The 25,031-nt window shown below is 44.1% G+C and overlaps 1 protein-coding gene across 5 annotated transcripts in view; it reads right to left on the bottom strand.

Moving 5' to 3' along the window:
• Positions 1-1,000: 1,000 nt before the first annotated feature.
• Positions 1,001-25,031, bottom strand: part of LOC125464850 (uncharacterized) — a 114,021-nt gene continuing 89,990 nt past the window's right edge. For all 5 annotated transcript variants that reach the window (XM_059654235.1, XM_048557691.2, XM_048557689.2 and 2 more), the window contains 4 exons: positions 16,964-17,047; positions 12,454-12,745; positions 10,044-10,209; positions 1,001-9,913 (listed from right to left, as the gene is read on the bottom strand). In XM_059654235.1, the coding sequence (XP_059510218.1) occupies positions 8,736-9,913; positions 10,044-10,209; positions 12,454-12,745; positions 16,964-17,028 (1,701 nt within the window). In that variant the 5' untranslated portion in view covers positions 17,029-17,047 and the 3' untranslated portion in view covers positions 1,001-8,735. The remainder of the gene's footprint in view (positions 9,914-10,043; positions 10,210-12,453; positions 12,746-16,963; positions 17,048-25,031) is intronic.

Below are 25,031 nucleotides of genomic sequence, written 5' to 3'. Positions count from 1 at the left end.
GAGAATTGTACTGACCCCAGGACTAGGAATGAGGAGTATCACACTGACACTGAGGCAGTGCGTATAGAATATCAAACTGACCCTGGGGCTGGGAGTGTAGATGCCACACTGACACTGTGACTGGGAGCAGGAATTATAACATGGGCCCTAGAGCAGGGTGTGGGGATTAGGGAGGGTATAACACTGACCCTGGGTGAAGTATGGGGTATGTGGTGTATGTTCCCCAATCCTGCCTGTCAGGATCTGGAGCTGGATGCATTCAGGATCATCTAGAACATCATTGATAAATGCTGTTGTGAAACAGTCAGTCCTAAGATGCAGGCTGCAGGTAGCTGGGTGACCTCAAAGAGGTAAAGGGGGAAGGCAAATAGTGCAGAGTTCCCCTGTGGCCATTCCTTTCAATAACATCAATACCACTTGGGATACTGCTGCGGTGAGTGACCTTTTAGGGCTAGCAACAGCAGTCAGCTCGGTGGCACTGTGACCGACTCTGAGGCTCACAGCAAAAAGGTGCAGTCAGAGAGATGCTGATAGGAGACTCGATTGTGAAGGGTACATTCAGGAGATTCTGTGGCCACAGTAGAGGCAACAGGATAGTGTCTTGCCTCTCGGGTGCTAGGGTCAAAGATGTCTGAGTGGTTGCAGAACATTCTGAATGGGGAGGGTGACATAGATAGACAAAGGGATGGAGTCCTACAAAATGAGTATAGAGAGTTAGGTAAGAAGTTAAAAAACAGGACCTCAAGGGCAGTGTCAAGAGGGTAGAAACAGAGTGATAGGTCAGATGAATGTGCGGTTGAAGTGCTGGAGTAGAGGGCAAGAGTTTTTGGTTCTTGGATCACTGGGATCTCTTCTGCGGTAGAGATGACCCATACAAGAGGGATGGGTTGCACTTGAACTGGAGGGGGTCTAGTATCCTTGTGGGGAAATTTTCTCGTGTTACCCGGGAGGGTTTAAACTAGTTTGATTGGCCGGGGGGGGGGGGGGGGGGGGGGGGGGTGTTCTGAATAAGAGAGGGGTCATCGAGAAGTCAGGGAAAAATATATTAGCCATCAAGAACAAGTTTACTATTCAGGATAGTCAGGGGCCCAGTAAAGGAAGGGAAAAGACTTCTGGTTTAAAGTGCTTTGATTTCAAAGCACATGGCCTGACTGCTAAGGCAGATGAACTCACAGCATAGATTGGCTCTGGGGACTGGGATATTATAGCCATAACAAAAACAGGGCCGAAAGAAGGCCTGGACTGACAGCTCATTGTTCCAGGATACCGAAACTACAGGCATGACAGAAGTACAAGCGAGTGGGGAGGGGGGGGGCTGCCCTTTGATAAGGGAAGACATAACAACAGAGCTTAGAGAGGATATGCTTAAGGAGTCATCAAATGATGCCATAAAGTTAAAACTTATAAACATAGAGGGGATGGTCACTCTGCTGGGACTGTATTATAGGCCCCCAAATAGCTAGCAGATACTAGAGGAGCAGATGTGCACACTGATTGCAGGTACCTGTAGGAATAACAGCGATACTGGTTGGAGATTTTAATTTCCCCTGCATTGGCTGGGTCACCCTGAGTGTAAAAGGCCTGGACTGGGTGGAATTTGTCAAATGTGTCCAAGAAAGTTTCCTAAATCAATATGCAGAGGGTCCTACTCAGGAGGGTACAACACTGGACCTCCTCTTTGAAAATGAGGTCCGGCAAGTGACTGAAGTGGCCAATCTTCTCAAAACTCGCTAGTGACAGAAGTATCAACCAGAGAACACTTTGGATCCAGTGACCATAAATAATTTTCTTAGTTTTAACATAGTTATGGAAAAAAATAGGACAGGCCCACACCCTAAGATGCTAAACCTGGAGCGGGCCAATTTTGGGTCCATTTTGCAAGATCAAGTAGAGATTCATTGGGTGAGTCTGTTTGAAGGAAAAGGAATAACTGGCCAATGAGAGGCTTTTATAAGTGTGGTTACAAGAGTCTAGGAACAGTATGTCCTGTTAGGGTGAAGGGAAAAGCTGGCAGATTTAGGGATATTGAGGCTCTGGTCAGGAAAAAGAAGAGGGCATACATTGGATTTAAGCTATCAGGCTCAAGTGAATCCCTAGATGACTATGAAAGGTGTAGGAGCTCACTTAAGAGAGAAATCAGAGGAGCAGAAAAGGAGTTTGAGACGGATCTGAAAGATAAGGTTAAAGATAATACCAAGAGGTTCTATGGCTATATTAGGAGTAAAGGGGCGGCTAGGGAGAGAATAGGTCCTCTTAAAGATCTGCACGACTGTCTATGTGTGCAGCCACAGGAGACGGGGGAGATGTTTTAATGAATATTTCTCCTCAATGTTCACAAATGATATAGATAGACAAAGGGATGGAGTCCTGCAAAATGAGTATAGGGAGTTAGGTAAGAAGTTAAAAAGCAGGACTTCAAGGGTGGTGATCTCACAATTACTCCCTGTGCGACGTGCCAGTGAGGGTAGAAATAGAATGATAGGTCAGATGAATGTGTGATTGAGGAGCTGGAGTAGAAGGCAGGGTTTTCGGTTCTTGGATCACTGGGATTTCTTCTGGGGTAGGGATGACATGTACAAGAGGGATGGGTTGCACTTGATTTAGAGGGGGTCTAATATCTTTATGGGGAAATTTTCTAGTGTTACCCGGGAGGGATGCTAAGGAAACAAGGGAAACAAGTGGGGATGTTTTGGACCACATACACATTACCAGGCAGTAGGTGTTGCCAGCCTTATATTGCACATGGGAGGCTAGGGAAGAAACTGCAGAGACCCTTGCAGAGATTTTTGTATCATCTTTAGCCTGAAGGTATGGAAGTAGCGAAGGTCTGGAAGACCGGAGGTTGGCTAATATTGTTCCATTGTTTAAGAAAGGTAGCAAAGATAAGTCAGGGAACTACAGGCCAGTGAGCCTGACATAAGTGATATGCAAGTTATTGGAGAGGAAACTGAGGGACAGGATCAACCAACATTTGGATAGTCAAGGTCTGATTAGGGATAATTAGCATGGATATGTGCACGTCATGTCTGACAAATCTTCGAAGAGTTTTTTGGAGAGGTAACCAAGAGGATAAATGAGGGTAGGGCAGTAGACGCTGTCTATATGGACTTCACTGAGGCATCTGACAAGGTCCCATACGGCAGGCTTGTCATGAAAGCTGGGTTGCGTGGGATCCAGGGAGAGCTAGCTAATTGGATTCAAATTTGGCTCGATGGTAGGAAGCAGAGGGTGATGGTAGAAGGTTGTTTCTTGGATTGGAAGCCTGGGACTCCTGTGCCAGGACGTTTGTTATTTATATAACTGAGCTGGGTGTGAATGTACAAGAGATGATTAGTAAGTTTGAGAAAATTAGAAGGTATTGTTGATAGCAAGGTAGATTATTAAAAATTACAGAGGAATCTTGATCAAATGGGTAAGTGGGCTGAGGACTGGCAACTCCAAATCAGTACATACAAGTGTGATGTGTTGCACTTTGGAAAGTCAAACCAAAAGAGGGCTTATACAGTAAATGGTAAGGTCCTGAGGAGTGTTGCGGAACAGAGGGACCTACGTGTACAAGTGAACAGTTCGTTGAAAGTGGCAACAAAAATGGACAGGGTGGTGAAGGTGGCAGTTTGCATTCTGGCTTTCATCGGTCAAGGCATGGAGTTTGGGGTTGGGATGTTTTGTTACAGTTGTATTTTATGCATAGTTTTGGTTACCCTTATTATAGGACAAACTTAGTTAAACTAGAAAATGTGCAAAAAAGTTATGAGGATGGTGCCAGGACTAGTAGGCTTGAGTTAGAGGGGGAGGTGGGCTAGGATAGGATTTAATTCTTTGGAACGTAGGTGAATGAGGGGCATTGAAAGGATTAATGCATATAGTCTTTTTCTCAGGGATGGAGAATTGAAAACTAGAGCGCACAGATTTAAGATGAGAGGGCAAAGATTTAAGAAGGACCTGAGGGGCAACTTCTTCATGTACAGAGAGGTGTGTATATGGAATGGACTACCAGAGGAAGTGGTTGAGGCAGATACAATAGCAACACTAAAAAACATTTGGATAGGTACATGGATGAGAAGGGTTTGGAAATATATCAACCAAATGTGGGCAATTGAAACTAGGTGAGTGGGCACCATGGTGAGTATGGACCAGTTTCGGCCAAAGAACCTGTTTGCATGCTATATTACTCCTGGGTACAGGAATAGGGAATATTACACTGACCCTGGGAGTGGGAATGGGGAGTACCACACTGACTGTGCAGCAGAACTTATAGGGTACAATGGGCACTGTAGTCACAATGTCTTTTCAGTGATTCAGACTAGCAAAAGGAAACAATTACACAGTGTGTAAAATAAGTGTCTACTGCTGCACTACAATTAAATGTAAAGTTGTCACAATTCCAAAGGACCACAGGCTGCTCTTTCACAAGGCAGAGATGAGTAACACCAACAAAGTGGGTTCAATCCTCATTAAAACTTTCTGAAGACTCATTGGACCCAAAACATTAACTCTCCACAAATGTTGCCAAACCTGCAGAGGTTTTCCAACAATTTCTGTTTTTGTTTCTGATTATTTTGTTTCACTAGAATTCAGAAGAGCAAGAGGTGGTTTGATCGAAGTGTGTATGATCCTAAATGGTCTTGGCAAAGTAGACATGGAATGACTGTTTTCATTGATGGATGAGCCCACAACTAGGGACAGTTTTAAAAATACGGGTCATTCTTTCTCTTAGATGGTTGTGCAAATTTGCAAAGAAAGCCATGCAGGTGGATCATTGAATATTTTTAAGGCGGAGGTGCATAGATTCTTGCTAAACAAGGGAATCAAAGTTATTTGGATGGATCAGCCATGATCTTATTCAATGACAGCGCTGGGTCAGGAGCCTGAATGGTCTACTTCTGCTCCTAATTACTATATTCCAGGCCTGAATGGATAATGACACAACATCTAATAATGGGATGGAAGTACAATGGTGAGGAGCTTAGGTACGTGTACACAGGTTACAAGGCTATCAGAGACTACAGTTAGAATGCAAGTTACATTTAGAGAATGCAAGACCACGTTTGAGATTTAAGGTGAGGGATGAGAATTTTAAATTTGTGTAATAGGGACTGCGAAGCAAATGCAAGATCAAGAATAACGGCAATTTTACTTTTTGTGGTTTTGGGACGTGAGGGTTACTGGCCAGGCTAAAACTTACTTCCCATCCTAATGGCCCTGAGAAGATGACAACTGAACAGGCCTTGATAGACACTTGGATATGGTCAGAGTTTCAGATGAAATGATGTTTACAACGGGTGTAGATTAGAAAGTGCTCAGGAGAACACTCCAGTATTCACTTTTACTTAGAACATTGGAGCAGTTGATTCTAAAGCGAAAAGAAGTATGGATTAGAATTTCAGTAACGGGTTTGTTACAGTATGTTCAATGGTAGGCAATTTTATGGGACTGGAGATAGACGGTTTCGTGATAGAGAAATGGGCATGTGACGTTCATTTTTTGACTACGCCAAGAAGGTACGAAGTACATTTAAAGGCAGTCCCGAAGAAAATAAGACTTGTATTTATATAGTTTTTTTTTACTAGCAATGGATGCCCCAAAATGTTTTGTTGTCAATGAAGTAGTTACAAAATATATCTACTGTTGTAATGTAGGAAACACACCTGCCAATTTGTCCTCATCAAATATGTCCAAGAACAAGTTTGTGACAATGATTAAGTAATCTGTTTTGTGACAGTGATTGAGGGATGAACACTCAGTATAAACCTTTCGCTGTCCCTCAAATAATGCCATGGGATCTATTTCATCCATCTGAAAAGACTCATTGCGCCCCAGTATAAAGTCTCAGCTGAAGAATAATATCTCTTCCAATGCAATACTGTTTCAGTACTATACTGGACAGTCAAGTTGCAATATAACTCACAGTAATATTTCCAAAGCAGTTGGTAAGATTTAATTACGTCAAAGGAGCAATGTAGTTGAGATTAAACCAATTAAGAGATCAAACCAGTCAATTAAGTTGGAAAAAGAACAGCAGATATATTAAGATAAGTAAACATTTACCAAAGAAGATTGTCCATACATTGGGACACTGTAACTAACTCCAAACAGTAGGAGGCAGAGTGGCTAAATTATAGCCCGTCTTGAATTGGTGTGACAATTCCTGGGCTTTGACAGTTCAGTGAAATCCTTCTACCACACTTCAAAAACTGTAAAAATGGCAACCTAAAGGAACATGAAACATGGCCTGTCTACTGGGAATCGATATATTTGGCCTTCCTAAAACATCCACAACTTTATTGGGAAATAATTTGCAAAGCTGGGGTCAAAAATGATAAGAATGAAGATGTACCAACTAGAACAGTGGTCGATGACAGATAGAGTGCACAAATCATGAATGTATGGCTAAGAGATCAGGGCAGGCAGAGTGGATTCACAACGGGCTTAGAAATGTCAATATTAATCCTGTAACTGTTCTCCTGAGACAAACAGAGGCTTGAAAAGGATGGTGTGATGAGAGTGTGGGAACGAATGTGGATCAGAAGTGCAAAAGAGCACTCTGAATGTGCTGTAATTTACAGAAGATGGGATCAAAGAGACAAATTAAAGTAGCATTAGAAAAATGAAAGTTTGAACTGGTAAAGACATGGACTAAATGGAAGCTCAAAAACCTTAAAGGCCTTGAAATAGAGTCATAGATTTGTACAGCAATGGAAACAGACCCTTTGGCCCAACTAGTCCATGTTAGCCAGGTTTTCTAAACTAATCTTATTTGCCTGCATTTGGCCCATATGCACTAAACCTTTCCTGCCCATGTATCTGTCCAAATGTCTTTTAAATGTTGTAACTCTACTAGCTCGTTCCATACACGCACCATCTTCTGCATGAAAAAGTTGCCGCTCGGGTCCCTTTTAAACTTTACTCCTCTCACCTTGAATTTATGCCCTTTAGTTTTGCTGTCCCCTACCCCAGATAAAAGACTTTAGCTTTTCCCTTATCAATGCCTCTCATGACTTTGCAAACCTCTATAAGGTTACCCTTAGCATCCAATGCTCTAAGGGGAAAAAAAGTCCCAGCTTTTCTTATTATCTGTCTTTGTTATATCAAGCCTTCCAGTCTTGGTAACGCCCTTGTAAATGATCTTTGCACCCTTTCTATCCTTCCTATAGCAGTGCGACCAGAAATGTAAGCAGGGCTGCAAATGTGGCCTTATTATATTTTTGAGAATTTATTTCTGAGCTACAAGATCAGAACAATTGGATGTACCATTATTCACATAAAAGCTGAAGCCAATTCTGTCTCTCTTTGATCTCAAAATGAATTAAGCCAATTTCCTGATCACATATTGGCCCTCCCACATTCTACCACTAAAACCCAACGAAGTTCATTGAATTCTATTTGTATGAGGCCTGCAGACTGGAATAATTTCAGTAACTGGTGCTTCCAACATACTGAGACTTACACAGAACCAAATTCTGAAACTTTGTACACTCCGAAGATCAGCTGAGACTGGGGGAGTTTTGAGGCTGAAGAGGGATAGGAGATTTGTCAGATTTCTGGAGCTGGAAAGATTTGTCGGGATGATATATTGATCTGCATCTTTTCTCCACAGATACTGCATTTGTTTCTAATGGCCTGAGGGGCAGAGAGATCCCAAGGATACCCATAATTCCATTGTTTTCCATCATAATGACGGGTTAGGAGCAGGAGATGATGGAGGAAGACAACTGAGGCAACTTCTGAGCGATAAATTACCCTCTCCTTAAATAACTTACAGTCTACACGGGTTTATTCAGATGTAAGCAAGGAATACAGTGAAATGAGTGCTCTTCAAAAAGCAGACAGTCGAAGAATTACGAATGGTATTAAAAGAAGGCCTACAGCCAAGATAACTGGCCCAGGCAGTTGTCTGTAACTGAGAAAATGATAACTTTTGAGTTGTCTCAACTCAGTCACTTTTGGCAATTGCAGAGGATCATTGTAATATCACTTAATTTGGCATCAACTTGGCTTTGCGAGCTCCCATGGTTAGCATTAACCTTCTCTGCCAGTGAGAAATCCTGAGCGTTTTCACGCCCTGAATGCCAAGATGGAGTGCAACAGCATGCAAAAGAATTCTCCATGGGAGATGTGCATGTAGTTGCCATGATGTAGTAATTCATTGCCACTGTTGTTAAACAATAATGTCAATAACAGCTTTGAGGGACACTGTCTAACCCTTGCTGCTATGGTTAATGACCTCATTAAGAGGTCTGGGAATACTGAGAAGCAATACACCAAGGTCTGCACTTTTACCAGAATGGTCACTGAGAGGGCCACCGGGTTTCAGAGTACCAGGTCCCACGTACTCCAGTTCATATGCTCCACATTCCTAATACTCGTTGTGGCCTGCACAACAGCAATCTAAAACTATAGACTCAATAGCTATTTACCTGGGAAGCTGGGCTTAGTTGTTCTGGAGGCAGAGCATTATGGAGGAGAGAATAAGGCTGACCTTTGCTACAAGGACTCCTTAAAGACCATACAAACTGGGCGCTTCTTGTCTCAGAGGATAGCATCATTACCACAACTTCAAGAACACCTCCAAACAATCTCTCCATCTTCAGACAAGTGATAAATCCTTCACCTGGTACCCATCCTTGATCATCACATCATTGTTTGCTCCACTCTTATCGGATTTGAATACCTCAGCTCAAAGTAAATATACATTCTCTTTTATTACAAGCAATCCATACAATAACTATGTCATCCTACTTCCTTTTTATGTAGGGTTTTCCTGGAGTACCTAAACGGGTCTTTCTGTCTCCTATTCGACTGTTTCTCCTTGGTGCCACCTGAGTATCACACGAGGGCATTGGCAGTTCCTGTGCTACAAAAGGCTCATGGGACTGAGGTGGTCCACCTCCAAGGGCAGCTTCTTCCTGGCAGGGAGCCACCACTGGCTGCATCTTGTGAGCTTCTGTATGGACAGTCTGGTATCGCTTCTTGAATTCTGCTGGCTTGATTCTGTGGGAGGGTGGGTTAGAGGTCTGCCATGTGTGGCTGTCCTGAGAACTAGCTGCTTCTGGCAGGTTACTGTCAGACATTGGCATTGCACTAAGCCCTGTATTTGCATTCCCATTAACCACTGGAATAGGTGGTTTAATGGCAGCTATTAGATCCTGAAAGCCGTGAGTCACAGCAGCTTGGATCCCAGCCCCAAGACTCTGAAAACCAACACGTAGAGTGCTGTCTATTTTCTCCCCAATTACTGCCAATGCAGCATTTTGCACTTCTGTGGGTGTGGGGGCACAGACTGATTCCTGTGCATTTCTGAAGTCGGGATGTGCTGCAGACTCTAATGAAGCTGCCACGTGTTCCATTGATGACTGCAGTGAAGTGAAAGCTTCTTTAATGCTGTTGCAAATGAGGGCTGTAGACTCCAAAGTCACAGCTGTCAGATGCTGCACATCTTCAAAGACTGAGCGCAGAGCCTGCACGTAAGTATGATGCTCATTGAACATCCTTCTCTTCGAGCGAGTACCCATGAAATCAGAACCCCAGGGATCTGGGGTCAGGGGCATCCTTCTCCTTGGCCTCCTCTGGGGAAGTGGCATGTCCTCACCCATTCCCCACTCATCCGATTCCCTGATGCCTTGGGAATCACTCAGTGCTACTTCCTCGTTAACACTGTCCAACCGTGCCCTAGTGACCATATCAGAGCTGGACCGTGGGACTGAGAAGGCCAGGGATGCAGGGGGTGAAATTGATGGGATAGGGGCAGTGGAAAATGGAGCTGTATCAAGCTTCAGGGACTCACGATCTGGCTTGCTCTCGTCATCGTCCTCCTCATCTTCATAATTAATGAGGTAGCATAGTTTCTCCTCCTCCTCTTCATCATCATCATCATCATCCTCCTCCTCCTCTGGCCCCCACTGCTGTGATGGCTCTGCAGGAAAAACAGTACAAGCTGAGACTCTCTAAACATAACCTGCACAAGATTAGGGAGTCAGCCTGTGGTTAGTGACTGGAGCACTGCCATTTTATTGTGACTATCCATATATATATATGACACTAACCTGGAGTCTGCACCGTTACACCAATTTCTCCATCTGCCACTACAGCAAGACCACATTGCCTACCCAGCAGTTCCACGGCCTGTTCTTCATAGGGGGTGAGCTCCTTAATGTTGGGAATGCCCCCTCTGCACTCCTGCCTCTCGCGGGCATTGTGCATGAGTTTCTCCTATTAAAAAAAAGGCCACTAGGTTTCAGTCAAAGCTGAAAACATTCTTTCAGACAGAATCAAACAACTGAAGTTCTAAATCTGGTAGTCAAAGGTCAGAAAGGATATTTAAGGTTATATGACAGGAATTAACATCAGGACCTTAAAACACAGATTGTGAGATCTCAATCAGCGTCATCGCCTCTCCTTCACCATTGTTGTCTTGTGGATATTTTCTAATCAACCTGCTCAAAGATGTTAATTAGCACCTCTGAAGCAGAATGGACTTGAACCTGGGTCTCCTCGCTCAGTGATAAGGACATTACTGCTCCACAAGAGCCCTTTAAACGTGTGACATACAATTAACCTTTGCTAGGATGGGTGTGAATGAGAGTAAATCATATCCATGGTATGTTATTTTAATCAGTGTTCAGCCATGTTTTGATTTAGAACTGGGACATTTGGGGCTTGAAACCAGAACTCCTGGTTCAGAGGTAGGGACACCACCAATACGCCACATGTGCACATGGTAGTGTACGAGTGGTTATGCAGTTATTAAATTATAGTGTGTGTTACAGAAGCAATACACTGTTTGATGCTGGAAACCTGAAGTAAAACAAAATGTGTTTAAATACTTAAGGCATCTGTGAAGACTGGCATAGAATTAGCATTTCAGATTGATGACCCAATAAGAGAACTAGAAACAATTTATAAACATAATAGATTTTAAGGGAAGGTCTGTGATGGGTGAAGGCATGGATTCAGATCTGTAAGCCATCTTGTTTCTCCAACAAACTGAGAATAGTGGAGAAACTCAGTATGTTTGGTCTCTTGAGCCTCCTCAGCCATTGAATAAGATCATAGCTGATCAACTCCACTTTCAGGCCTGCTCCCATAATCTCTGACTCCTGCGTTAGTCAAGAATTTATCCAAGTCTGCCTTAAAAATATTCAATTGTTCTGTCTCCACTGCTCTCTGGGAAGAGAATTCCGAAAACCCATACGCATCTGAGAATATTTTCTTTTATTTCCATCATAAATGGGAGACCCCTAATTTTTTAACTGTGTCCCTTAGTTCTACGCTGACTTGAAGTGTGACGGAGGCAGGTTCAACAGAGACATTCTAGAGTGCACTGGACAATTATTTTAGAAATGTGCAGTGGAATGGGGAATAAAGAGGAGATTGGCTCTGGGTATTGATGTTCCCTTAATGAGCCCGGGCATGCACAATAGGCTGAACGGCCATTTTCTGAACCAGAAGATTTCTGTGATGCTGTAATAATCTCTTTATCCCAAAACAGAAAAGGTAAAATTGCAAAAATATTAACAGGGCAAACAGAGCTAGTGGAAGTGCAACAAGTGAAAAACAGAAGGCCCAATGTGGGAGTGGGGCAGCGGCCCAGCGCGGAGCTTTGCAGCAGCCAGTCAGCGCATGCGGAGACCCCTCTGTTGGTCCACTGCGAACAGCCTTTAGATTAGATTCCCTACAGTGTGGAAATCGGCCCTTCAGCCCAACAAGCCCACACCGCTCCTTGAAGCATCCCACCCAGACCCATCCCCCTATAACCCACACACCCCTGAACACTACGGGCAATTTAGCATGGCCAATCCACCTAACCTGCACATCTTTGGACTGTGGGAGGAAACCAGAGCACCCGGAGGAAACCCACGCAGACACGGGGAGAATGTGCAAACTCCACACAGACATTCGCCTGAGGCGGGAATCGAACCCAGGTCCCTAGCGCTGTGAGGCTGCAGTGCTAACCACTGAGCCACCGTGCCCCCCAGACAGACTGTGATGTTTGTCTTTTTAACTTTGCTTCTAATTTTTTCCGAGGTTTGGTTATACAGTTTATAGCCGTGATGTAATTTTGTTTCTTCATTTCTCTACTCTATAACTAAGGATTATACATAGGTGCTCTGTAAGTGGGGACTTACAAACTTTTCACTGTACTCTTTTGAGTACGTGTGACAATAAAACTAATTTAATTCATATAAACGATGTGTGAATAGTAGAATAGTGTGCACTTGCTCGTTCAAAGCAAAAGAAGAGAGAAAAATTAGAGCCAAAGCAAAATCCACCAAGAAAAAGGGAACAAAATTAAGGCAAAAGTCATTTTGATCTGGACCCTGAAAATTGAGTTCAACATTTTTGTTATTTCCCTCCTCACTGCCCCCACATTCACTTGTCAGCATTTTTAACTTGCTCCAGATTAAATTTTTTCAACTTTAAACGTTAACTCTTTTTCTCTCACCAGTATTTTACCTTGCCTGCTCTTGTCAGATCATTGAACTTTTTCCGGCATTGGTCTGCAGTCCTAGAGGTGAGCGAGGTGGCATTCAGTGCCATTGCCACTTCCCTCCACATAGCACGTGAAATAGGCTTTTGAGGTTTCCTGCCATGCACACCAAGCAATCTGTCCCTCCTTGGCTGCATTTCATCCAGAAGGGTTTGTAGATCATTGTCAGTAAAATTTTGAGCCCTTCGTCTCTGTCTCTTTGAGCTGCAATGCTCTCTTGCTTGGCTGTGGATTCCAGTTTCTCCATTAGAACACATGCTATAGGAAGATGCACAAGAATAACATGTAAGGTAATTTTTTTTATTCTGACAGTAATATCCCAAGTGTGGCCTAACTGAAGTCCTCTAAAGCTGCAGCATAACTTGTCTATCGTCATGCTCAAAGGCCCTTCCAATGAAGGCAAGCATGCCATCGGCCTTTTTAACTTTTGTACCTAATCACCTTCGGTCATCTGTGGACCTGCACACCAGGATCTCTCTGCATATCTATACCCCTAAGGGTTCTGCCATTCACTGTATAATTTCCACCTGTACTTGACTTTCCAAAATGCATCACCTCACAGTTGTTCGGATTAAACTCCATCTACCATTCTTCTGCCCATGCCTCCAACTAATCTAAATCCTGCTGTATCCTCTGACAGTCCTCCTCACTATCTGCAACTCTACCATCCTTTGTATCATCAGCAAACTTACGAATTAGACCAGCAACTTTTTCCTCCAAATCATTTATGTCGATCATGAACAGCAGAGGTCCCAGCACTGATCCCTGTGGAACACTACTAGTCACTGCCCTCCATTCCGAAAAGCATCCTTCCACTGCTACCCTCTGTCTCCTGTGACAAGGCCAGCTCTGTATCCATCTTGCCAGCTTGGCCCTGATACCACATGACTTCACATTTTGTACCTGTCTGCCATTACCTTGTCAAAGGCTTTACTGAGGTCTATGTAGACAACATCAACTGTTTTTCCATCAATCATTTTCATCATCTCCTCAAAAAAGTCAATCACGTTAATGAGGCACAACCTGCCTGAGCAAAACCATGCTGCTTATCACTAATCAATCTATTTCCTTCTAAATGTTTATAGATCTTGTCCCCGAGAATCTTTTCCAAAAATTCCCTACCACTGATGTGAGGCTCACAGGCTTGTCATTTCCTGGATTATCCCTGTCACCCTTTTTTAAATGATGGGACAACATTGGCTTTCTCCAGCTCTCTGAGACCTCACCTGTGTCCAAACAGGATACAATGATGTCTGTCAATGCTCCACCAATTTGTTCTCATGCCTCCCTTAATATTCTGGGATAGACACCTTCAGGAGCCAAGGACTTTTTAAGATGCACAACACTTAGAACATAGAACACAGAAAAGTACAGTACAGGCCCTTCGGCCCACAATGTTGTGCCGTGGAATAATCCTAATCCAAAAATAAAATAACCTAACCTACGTTCCACTCAATTAATTGCTGTCCATGTGCATGTCCAGCAGTCGCTTAAATGTCACTAATGACTCTGCTTCCACGACTACCACTGGCAAAGTATTCCATGCGCTCACAACTCTCTGGGTGAAGAACCTCCCTCTGATGTCTCCTCTATACCTTCCTCCTAACACCTTAAAACTATGACCTCTTGAGGCAGTCAATCCTGCCCTGGGGAAATGTCTCTGGCTATCGACTCTATCCATGCCTCTCATTACCTTGTACACCTCGATCAGGTCACCTCTCTTCCTCCTTCTCTCCAGAGAGAAAAGTCCGAACTCAGTCAACATCTCCTCGTAAGACAAGCCCTCCAGTCCAGGCAGCACCTTGGTAAACCTCCTGTGCACCCTCTCCAAAGCCTCCATATCTTTCCTATAATAGGGCAACCAGAACTGGACACAATATTCCAAGTGTGGTCTCACCAAGGTTTTGTAGAGCTGCAGCAAAACCTCGCGGCTCTTAAACTCGATCCCCCTGTTAATGAAAGCCAAAACACCATATGCTTTCTTAACAACTTTATCCGCTTGGGTGGCAACTTTGAGGGAGCTATGCACTTGAACACCAAGATCCTGCTGTTGCTCCACACTGCTGAGAATCCTGCCTTTAATCCTATATTCAGCATTTAAGTTTGACCTTCCAAAATGCATCACTTTGCATTTATCCAGGTTGAACTCCATCTGTCATTTCTCAGCTCAGCTCTGCATACTGTCAATGTCTCACTGAAGCCTGCAATAGCCCTCGATACTATCAACGGCACCTCCAACCTTTGTGTCATCAGCAAATATACTAACCCACCCCTCAACCTCTTCATCCAAGTCATTTATAAAAACTACAAAGAGCAGAGGCCCAAGAACAGAGCCCTGCGGGACACCACTCAGCACTGACCTCCAGGCAAAATACTTACCATCTACAACCACTCTCTGCCTCCTGTCAGCCAACCAATTCTGAATCCAGACAGCCAAATCTCCCTGTATCCCATACTTCCTGACTTTATGAATGAGCCTGCTATGGGGAACCTTATCAAATGCCTTGCTGAAGTCCATGTACACCACATCCACTGCTTGATCCTCATCAACCTGTCTCGTGACCTCCTCAAAGAACTCAATAAGATTGTGAGGCATGACCTGCCCCTCACAAAGCCATGCTGACTCCCTTTGATCACGCTATGCTTTTCCAAATAGTCATAAATCCTGTCCCTCAGAATTCTTTCCAAAAACGTGCTGACCACAGATGTAAGACTGACTGGTCTGTAATTTCCAGGGATTTCCCTATTCGCTTTCTTGAAAAGAGGAACAACATTTGCCTCCCTCCAAACTTCCGGTACGACTCCCGTGGAGAGTGAGGAAGCAAAGATCTTCACCAGGCGCTTAGCAACCTCCTTTCTCGCTTCCCGGAGCAACCTAGGATAAATCTGGTCTGGCCCTGGGGACTTATCAATCTTACTGTTTGCCAAAATTTCCAGCACATCAACTTCCTCAATCTTTATCTGTTCAAGCCTGTTTTCCTGCTCCTCAAAGTTCTCATTCACAACAAGGTCCCTTTCCTTCGTGAAAACCGAAGCAAAAAACTCATTTAGGGCTTCCCCTATCTGCTCAGACTCCATGCACAAGTTCCCTACGCTATCCCTGATCGGCCCTACCTTCTCCCTGATCATTCATTTTTGAAAACAATCTGGCTTAGAAATTTTGTGCTCCCTTCCTTGAGGCCATCCTCCAGCAATTCCTTCTCCTTGTTGATTACCGGTACAAAGTGTTTTCACTTAAGACCTCACCCACCTCTTCTGGCTCCACACATACATTCTCTCCCTTGTCCTTGACTGGGCCAACCCTTTTCCTGGCTACCGTCTAGTATAATAAGCTTAGGGATTCTCTTCAATCCTGTTCACTAATGACACCTCATGGCCCTTTGCTTAAGTTTTTTCCTACTTATACACTTCAAGGGCTTTGTCAGTTCCCGCCTTCTTCGACCTTATATATGATTCCTTTTTCTTTTTGAGCAAGTTTATAACATCCCTGGTCATCCAAGATTCATGTAACTTGCCGTATCTATTCTTCATTCTCGTAGGAACATGCCACTCCTGAACTCTTATCAATTGCCATTTGAAACACTGTAACATGTCTGATGTGGATTTACCCTTAGACAACCGCCTTCAATCAACACTCTCCAGTTCCTGCCTAGTAATGTTATAATTCACCTTCCCCCATTTTAACACCTTTACCTGAGGGACACTTTTATCCCTGTCCATGAATATCTTAAAGCTCACAGTATTAAGGTCACTACTTCCAAAATGCTCCACCATTGCAACTTCACTCAGCTGCCCAGGTTTATTTCCTCAAACCCACCATAATCTCTTACCTGGTTGGACTGATTACATACTGTTAAGAAACCTTCTTGAATGGACCTTACAAATTCTCCTCCATCCAAGTCCCCTGCACGAACTGAGACCCAGTCAGTACAGGGGAAGTTAAAACCACCCGTGACAACAACCCTGCTGTTTTTATGTCTTTCTAAAAATCTGCCTGCATATTCACTCCTCTATCTCCTGCTGGCTATTGGGAGGTCTATAGTATACCCCCCAACACTGTGATTTCCCTTTCTTATTCCAGAATTCTACTCATACTGCCTCGCTGCACTAATCCTTTGATGTATCCTCCCTCAATAAAGTGTGAGATACTCCTTTACCAGTAATGCACATGTACCTATATAGCAATTCAAGAGGAAATAAGTCTGCAGGGACCATCAATACTTCGGTTTGCCCGGAATGAAGAAAATATTGAGTTGGTCACAGCGTAGGCTGGAGAAAAGACTGATTCTCCCATATTCATCGTACCCCAATGCATATGCGGGAAGTCCAAAATGATTTATATAGCAGATTACAAATACAGTCATCACTATTTACACCATACAATTATCACGGAAAACTTCTCCATTGGCAAACAACACTGGCTTTATGTTGTCTCGAAGATGTCAATTACAAAATAGCAATTCAATGAGTACTTACCCATTTAAAAGCTCCACTGGCTTCAGGCAGTTTGTCAGCTGATCAAAACTGCCCGGAGACTCCATTGGCCTTTTGCCTTGGTAACTACATAAGAAAATACATCAAATTACATGCATCCCTGATTGGCAGTTTCCTAAAGACTTCACACAGCTTCAGGAGTTACATTGTTGTATTGGTTTCATTGCCCACCATGTGGAGCATGATCCCATTCACTGTATATGTTGGGACTGTATGTCTAAATTCCTAGTACTGTACAGTATCCACATAATTCTAAACATTCCCCAAACATTTCCCTGCTAGCTATCCACGTTAAAATAAACTGCTGAGCTTAAAAGAAAAGCATGGAGTAATGGAAGCTGAGGAGAGCAGAGTGAGGTTCAGAAAGAAAGCAAGTTATAAAGTGGTTGATCGTGAAATTAAAATAACTTGAATTTATACAGGTCTAAGTGTTGCTGAAAAAAATAATTTCATTAAACCTTTTCATCTTGCATTCATCAGGACATTCACAACACTATGAAGTCAAGAGGATATTTTTCATACTGCATGAGATTGGTTGGCAACGGGACTCTAATTGTCAAGGCAATGCAATAGGGAATACTGCATTTGTAGATGATGATTACTAGTTGCAGCCAAATTTAAGATGTGGAGGTGTTGATGTTGAACTGGAGTGGATGAGGTCAGAATTCACAAGACACAAGGTTATAGTCCAACAAGTTTATTTCTTCTGATGAAGCAGCAGCGTTCTGAAAGCTTGTGATTTCAAACAAACCTGTTAGGTGACAACTTGGTGTTGTGTGACCCGTGACCTTGTCCACCCCAGTTCAACACTGCCACCTCCATGTCTTGTAGTTTCTAGCACATCTAAGTGAACACTGCAAACCAAGCTGATTTTTTTGTCAGTAAGTTTCAGCACATTCAAGATTACATTGTAAATGTGGAGTCATATCTGATGTTACACCCAGTGTTCAGTTTTGCAATCCCGAGGTGGTTAAGCATGATCTGTTCTCTGTCCGCTGTGAACTGTCATAGAAATGTGCAATTTTGTTCTGACCACTAATTGCTTAGGCACTCAACCTACACACCTAATATAGCCCAATGAGCGTAAGAATCCCGAGGCACATGTTTACCAATGAAACCTGGACCATATCCGATACCTCGATCTTCTTCCGGGACCTATGTATCTCCATCTCTGATGGCTACCTCAATTTCAAGTGACTCCCACAGCTACCTAGACTATACCTCCTCTCACCCAGCTTCCTGCAAGAATACGATCCCCTACTCCCAAATCCTCTGCTGCCGCATCTGCTCCCAAGATGGGGCATTCCACTCCTGAACATCCCAGATGTCCTCTTATTTCAAGGACCCCAACCCATTCAGTTGTCAAAAATGCACTCAAGTGTATCTCTTGCTTTTCCTGCACTTCTGCCCTCACATCCCCTTCCCACCAACAGAAACAAAGTTATAACCCCCACTGTCCTCACATATCACCTCACCTACCTCCGTATCCAACGTATCATTCTCCGCCACTTCCATTCCAACCCCACAATCAAAGAAATATTTCCCTCCCCACACCTATTTGCCTTTCACAGGGACTGTGCCCTCCGCAACTCCCTCATCTGTGCCACACTACCCAATTAGCCCCACCACCTCAGCATCTTTCCTTGGAACCACAGGAAGTGCTACACCTGCCCCTACAAGTCCTCCTTCACCTCCGTTCAAAGAACCAAACAAACCTTTCACATTAGTCAGAGGATAACGTGCACATTCATCAACGGGGTTTATTGCATCCACTGCTCCCAATATGACCTCCTCTATGTCAGTGAGACTAAGTGGAGGCTCGGAGACCACTTTGTAGAGCGCCTGCACTCTGTGATAAACGACAACATCTTCTGGTCGCGAACCATTTTAACTCCATCCATCCACCACCATCACCACCACCCCCCCCGGGGGCATGTCCATCCTGGGCCTCCTCCAGTGTCACAATGTCACCACCAGCAAACTGGAGGAGCAGCATCTCATATTCCACATCAGCAGCCTAGAGCCCAATGGCCTAAATGTGGATTTTACCAGTTTCAAAATCTTCCCACCCCCCGGTCTCCTTGACCTGACACAACCTGTCCATCTTCTCTTCCACCTATCTGCCCCACCCATCCCACTAGCCAATCCCCACCACTCCCTACGTGCACTCACCAATCACATAGAACAGTACAGCACAGAACAGGCCATTGGGCCCATGATGTTGTGCCAGACTTTTACGCTATACCTCAGGTCGATCTAACCTCCACCGCTACCTTATACCATCATCCATATGCTGATCTAATAGCCGCTTAAACGTCCCTAATGAGGCTGACTCCACTACCCTCTCCGGCAATGCATTTCACGCCCCTACCACTAGAACCTATCTCTGACGTCTCCCAGATATCTACCTCCTTTCACTTTAAAACTATGTCCCCTCAGTAAAAGCTACCTTCACCCTAGGAAGGGAGTCTCTGGTTGTCTACTCGGTCTATACCTCTGATCATTTTTTACACCTCTATCAAGTCACCTTTCATCCTTTGCCATTCTAAGAGGAAAAGCCCTAGCTCTCTCAACCTTTCATCGTAAGAACTTCCTCCATTCCAGGCAATATCCTGGTAAATCTCCTCTGCACCTCTTCTAACGCTTGCACATCTTTCCTGTAATGAGGTGACCAGAACTGGACACAATACTCCAGATGTGGCTGAACCAGGCTTTTGTATATCTGGAGAATAACTTCATGGCTCTTGAACTCAATCCCTCTATTAATGATAGCTAACGAAGGATCTAGGCCCGAAAAATCAGCTTTTGTGCTCCTAAAATGCTGCTTGGCCTGCTGTGTTCATCCAGTTCCACATTTTGTCATCTCTAACACACCATATGCCTTCTTAACAATTCTATCCACCTGGGTGGCAGCTTTCAGGGAACTCTGAACATGAACCCCAAGATCCCTCTGCTCCTCCACACTGCCAAGAATCATTCTGTTAACCCTGTATTCTGCTTTCAAGTTTGTCCTTCCAAAATGAATCACCTCACACTTGTCAGAATTAAACTCCATCTGCTATTTCACAGCCATGCTCTGCAGTCTATCATTGTCTCTTTGTAACCTAGAACAGCTCTCTGCACTGTCCACAATGTGACCCACTTTTGTATCGTCCAAGAACTTGCTAATCCTTGTGGCACCCCACTCGTAACTGAGCACGATGTGGAATATTTTCCGTCCATTACCACCCCTTGCCTTCTAAGGGCTTGCCAATTCTGAATCCAATCTGCCACATTTCCCCCTATCCCAAGCCTCCTTACCTTCTGCACAAGCCTACATTGGGGAACCTTATCAAACGCCTTACTTAAATCCATGGATACCACATCCACTGCTCCACCTCCATCCATGTGTTTGATCACCTCTTCAAAAGAATTCAATAAGGTTTGTGAGGCACGATCTACCCCTCACAAGTCCATGCTGACTATCACCAATCAAACTGTGCCTGGATGCGAGTTTGCTCGCTGAGCTGGAAGGTTAGTTTTCAGATGTTTCGTCACCACGCTAGGTAACATCATCAGTGAGCCTATGGTGAAGCGCTGGTGTTATGTCCTGCTTTCTGTTTAGGTTTCCTTGGGTTGGTGATGTCATTTCCTGTTCCGTTTCTCAGAGGATGGTTGATGGGCTCCAAATCAATGTGTTTGTTGATGGAGTTCTGGTTGGAATGCCATGCTTCCAGGAATTCTCGTACATATGGCATTCCAACCGGAACTCCATCAACAAGCACATTGATTTGGAGCCCATCTACCATCCCCTGAGAAAAAGAACAGGAAATGACATCACCAACCCAAGGAAACCTAAACAGATAAACAGAAAGCGGGGCATAACACCAGCGCTTCACCAGAGGCTCACTGATGATGTTACCTAGAATGGTGACAAAGCATCTGAAAACTAACCTTGCAGCTCAGCGAGCAAGCTCACAGCCAGAAACTCAACCTGAGCTACAGATCTTCTCAAAACTGTGCCTTTCCAAGTGATCGTAAATCCTATCTCTTAGAGCCCTTTCCAATAATTTGGTCACCACTGACGTAAGACTAACTGGCCAGTTATTTTCCGGGTTATCCCTGTTCCCTTTTTTGAACAAGGGAATGACGTTTGCCTCTTTCCAATTTTCCGGCACTATATCCATGGACAGTGAGGACGAAAAGATCATCACCAAAGGCCCTGCTATCTCATCCCTCGCTTCCCATAGAATCCTTGGATAAATTCCATAAGGCCCGGGGGGGGGGTATCTATCTTTAACTTCCTCAGAATTTCCAGCACATCTTAACTAATATCAACCTCCTCTAGCCTACCTACCTATTTCACAATGTCCTCCTCCACAACTAGGTCCCTCTCAGTTGTGAATACTTAAGAAAAGTATTCATTAAAGACTTCTCCTATCTCTTTAGGCTCTGTGCACAAATTTCCTTTACAATCCTTCTGCACATACATGTAAAAGCCTTGGAGTTTCCCTTGATCCTATCTGCCAAGGTTTTATCATGCCCCCTTATAGCTCTCCTAAGCCCTTTCTTCAGCTCGTTCCTGGCTAACTTGTATCCCTTTACAGCCTTTTCCATTCCTCTTTTCCGAAACCTTACATAAGCCTCCTTCTTCCTCTTAACCAGTTGTTTGATCTCTCTCGAGTACCATGGCTCCCTCTCTCGACTGCATCTTCCCTGCCTGCTAGAGACAAACATATCAAGCACATGCAGTATGCATTCCTTAAACAATCTCCACGTTTTTGTGGTGCTCTTCCCTGACAGCATCTGTTCCCAATTTGAGTTATCCAGTTCTTGCCTAACAGAATTGTTATTACCCTTCCTCCAATTATAAACTTTCTCCTGCCGTATGTAACTATCCTTATCCATGACTATCGTGAAAGAAAGAGTTATCATCGCGATCACCAAAATGCTCTCCTACCAACAGGGTCTAACATTTGGCCCAGTTCGTTGCCAAGCACCAAATACAAAGTGGCCTCTCCTCATGTTGGTCTATCTACATCCTGTGTCAGGAATCCTTCCTGAACGCACTGAACAAAATTCTCTCCATCTAAACTATTACAACTAAAATGTTTCCAATCAATATTTGAAAAGTTGAAGTCACCCATGACTACAACCCTGTGACTTCTGCATCTTTCCAGTACCTGCCTCCCAATCCGCTCCTTAACTTCTCTGCAACTATTAGGAGGTCTGTTAAAAAAAAAACCCAGCAAAGTGACTGTTCCTTTCTTGTTCCTGACCTCAACCCAAACGGAGTCTGTAGACATATCATTCTCGAACTGCCTTTCAGTAGCTGCTATGCTCACCCTGACTAGCAATGCCACTCCCCCACCTCTTTTTCCACCCTCCCAATATCTTTTAAAGCATCTAAATCCCGGAACTTCCAACAACCATTCCTCTCCCTGAGTTACCCGAGTTTCTGTAATGGTCACAAATATCATAGTTCCAAGTACCAACCCATGCTCTAAGTTCATCCACTTTATTTCTGATACTTCTAGCACTGAAGTATACACATCTCAAACCATCACGGTGTCCGCAATTACACTCCATCGACCGCATTGCTTGATAAAGCACCTCACTCCGTTGTGTCTGTTGGAAGACCGAATACCACATCCTCTGAATTATAAATCCAGTTCCCCACCCCTGCCATCTAGGTTAAATCATCCCATATTGCCCAAGCAAACGTGCCTCCCAGGATATTTGTGCCCTTCTGGTTCAGGTACAACCTGTCCTTACTGCACAGATCTCACCTTCTCCAGAATGTGCTCCAATTATCCACATAATGGAAGCCCTCCCTCCTACACCAGCCCTACAGCCACATGTTTAGCTGCACTCGCTCCCTATTTCTTACCTTGTTATCTCGTGGCACTGGTAGTAATGCAGAGATAACTACCCTGTTTGTTCTGGACTTCAGCTTCCAACCTAACTCCCTGTACTCGTTTCTCACATTCTCAGTCCTTTTTCTACCTATGTCATTGGTACCGATGTGTACCATGACCGCTGGTTGCTCACCCTCCTCAAGGATCTTGAGGACACAAGCCAAGACATCACAGACCTTGGCACCCGGGAGACAATGTGCCATCCTTTAATCTTGCTCGTGTCCACAGAACCACCTGTCTGTGCCTCTTACTATTGAATCCCCCATTACAATTGCTCTCCTGTTCTCCCCCCTTCCCTTCTTTGCCACAGGGTCTGGCTTAGTGCCAGAGGCCTTTCCGCTATGGCCTTCCCCTGGTAGATCACCGCCCTCAACAGTATCCAAAACGGTATACTTATTATTGAGGGGAATGGCCACAGGGGATCCCTGCACTGTCTGACTATTCCCTTTCCCCTTCCTGACAGTCACCCAACTACCTTTCTCCTGTACCTGGGGTGTGACCACCTTCCCTGTAACTCCTATCACCCCCTCAGGCTCCCGAAAGATCCAGAGTTCATCCAGCTCCAGCTCCAGTTCCCTAATCCAGTTTTTCAGGGGTTGGAGTTGGGTGCACTTCTTGCAGGTGAAGTCTGAGAAGACAGCAGCAGTGACCCTTACCTCCCACATCCAGCAAGAATAGCATGCAACTGCCCTAGTTTCCATTCCCCCTACTCTAGATTTCCAGAAGAACAAAAAAAAGCCTAACCTTACCGAACCCCACACAGTTTTATTTTTTGGTTAGAGGATGAGAATGGGTTGGAGACACTACACGTGTCGTGTTTTGGATTTAGCCAATGCCCGAATTTATCTGTTTCTTCCTGGCTCGCGTTCCCTCCACACACCTGCTGGCGCAAACAAGACGGCCGCTTGCTGCATGAGGTAAGTTTTTATACAGGGAGAAACAAAAACCGCCTTTCCTTCCCATCGGCACTCTGGCTCGCACTGCTGCCGCTAAAAACAAGAGGGCTTGTTTTCACTATCCCACCGACCTTCCCCAACTCCACCCCTTCTCTATTTATTTCTGAGCTCCTTCCCCCCCCACTCCTCATTTCTGAAGAAGGTCCCAATGCAAAATGTCAACTTTCCTGCTCCTCTGATGCTGCCTGGCCTGCTGTATTCCTCCAGTGTCACACTGTGTTATCTCTGTTTACCAATGGAGGTAGGATTGAGGTAGACAGTAACAGAAAGATAATCCATTATTGCAAGTCTGTTTACACTGGCCAACATGCATTGGGATTCCTACAATGGCATCCACTACAAGGGTGACTTCTTAGGTAACCTCTTAAATAAAATCCAAGCCGTTTATCTAATGTACAAATTTAACGGTGACATAAAATATATCCAAGCCATCCTGTAGGTGGAAGGCTACCATAATTAGATCACCTATCGCTGTATGTTGCACAAACTGATAAAAAAGCCCAATGTACCTCAAACATGGTAAGGTGCTGTAAACATTTGTGCCCAGGTGAAGCTGGCTATTTCACTGTTATTATACAGTAACAACCCTATGAGTGGTATTCTTCATTAACAGGATGCTACTGTCAAGTCAAAAACATCTCCTTTCCACCTCACAACTGAATAATGTGTCATATGAATTTCAGACCCCATACGATGCCAAGTACGTACCAACGAGTGGCAGATTGTATCAAACAGATCCCCTTTTGCGGATCACAATAGGCAGGAAGTGGAGTGTAAACAACTAGCCAGTTCTTGTAAAACTCAATGGTGTCCAATAACAAATGTGAATCCATAATTGGACAGTACTCCTAAAACAATCCAGATTGTGCTAGGAGTTACACAACTGCTAATATAAGAGTAGCAGTTGGGTTTGCAAGGTAGTTCATTTGAATGTGTTCGAAAAGCTATGTATATTCACAAATGAGGTCCTGTACTTTGCAAACAGAAATAATATATCCAGGCATTATACCATTTTAATAATAAAATGCTTTGGGACAACTGTTTACTGGTGAATTCTCAATGATTTTGCCACTATCAAACAGCACCCTTTTCTCATACTGTACAAACAGTTGTTCCCTATGAAATTTGGCATTCTACTGTCTGTCTTGATGAATGCAATTAAAAAAATGTCAACATCATATCTCCTTTATTCACCTA

Source organism: Stegostoma tigrinum, chromosome 24, assembly GCF_030684315.1.
Source record: "Stegostoma tigrinum isolate sSteTig4 chromosome 24, sSteTig4.hap1, whole genome shotgun sequence".
In the NCBI taxonomy this organism is placed as follows: Eukaryota; Metazoa; Chordata; class Chondrichthyes; order Orectolobiformes; family Stegostomatidae; genus Stegostoma; species Stegostoma tigrinum.
The sequence above is the reverse complement of the archived record's forward strand: the minus strand, read 5'-3'. Positions and strand labels throughout refer to the sequence as shown.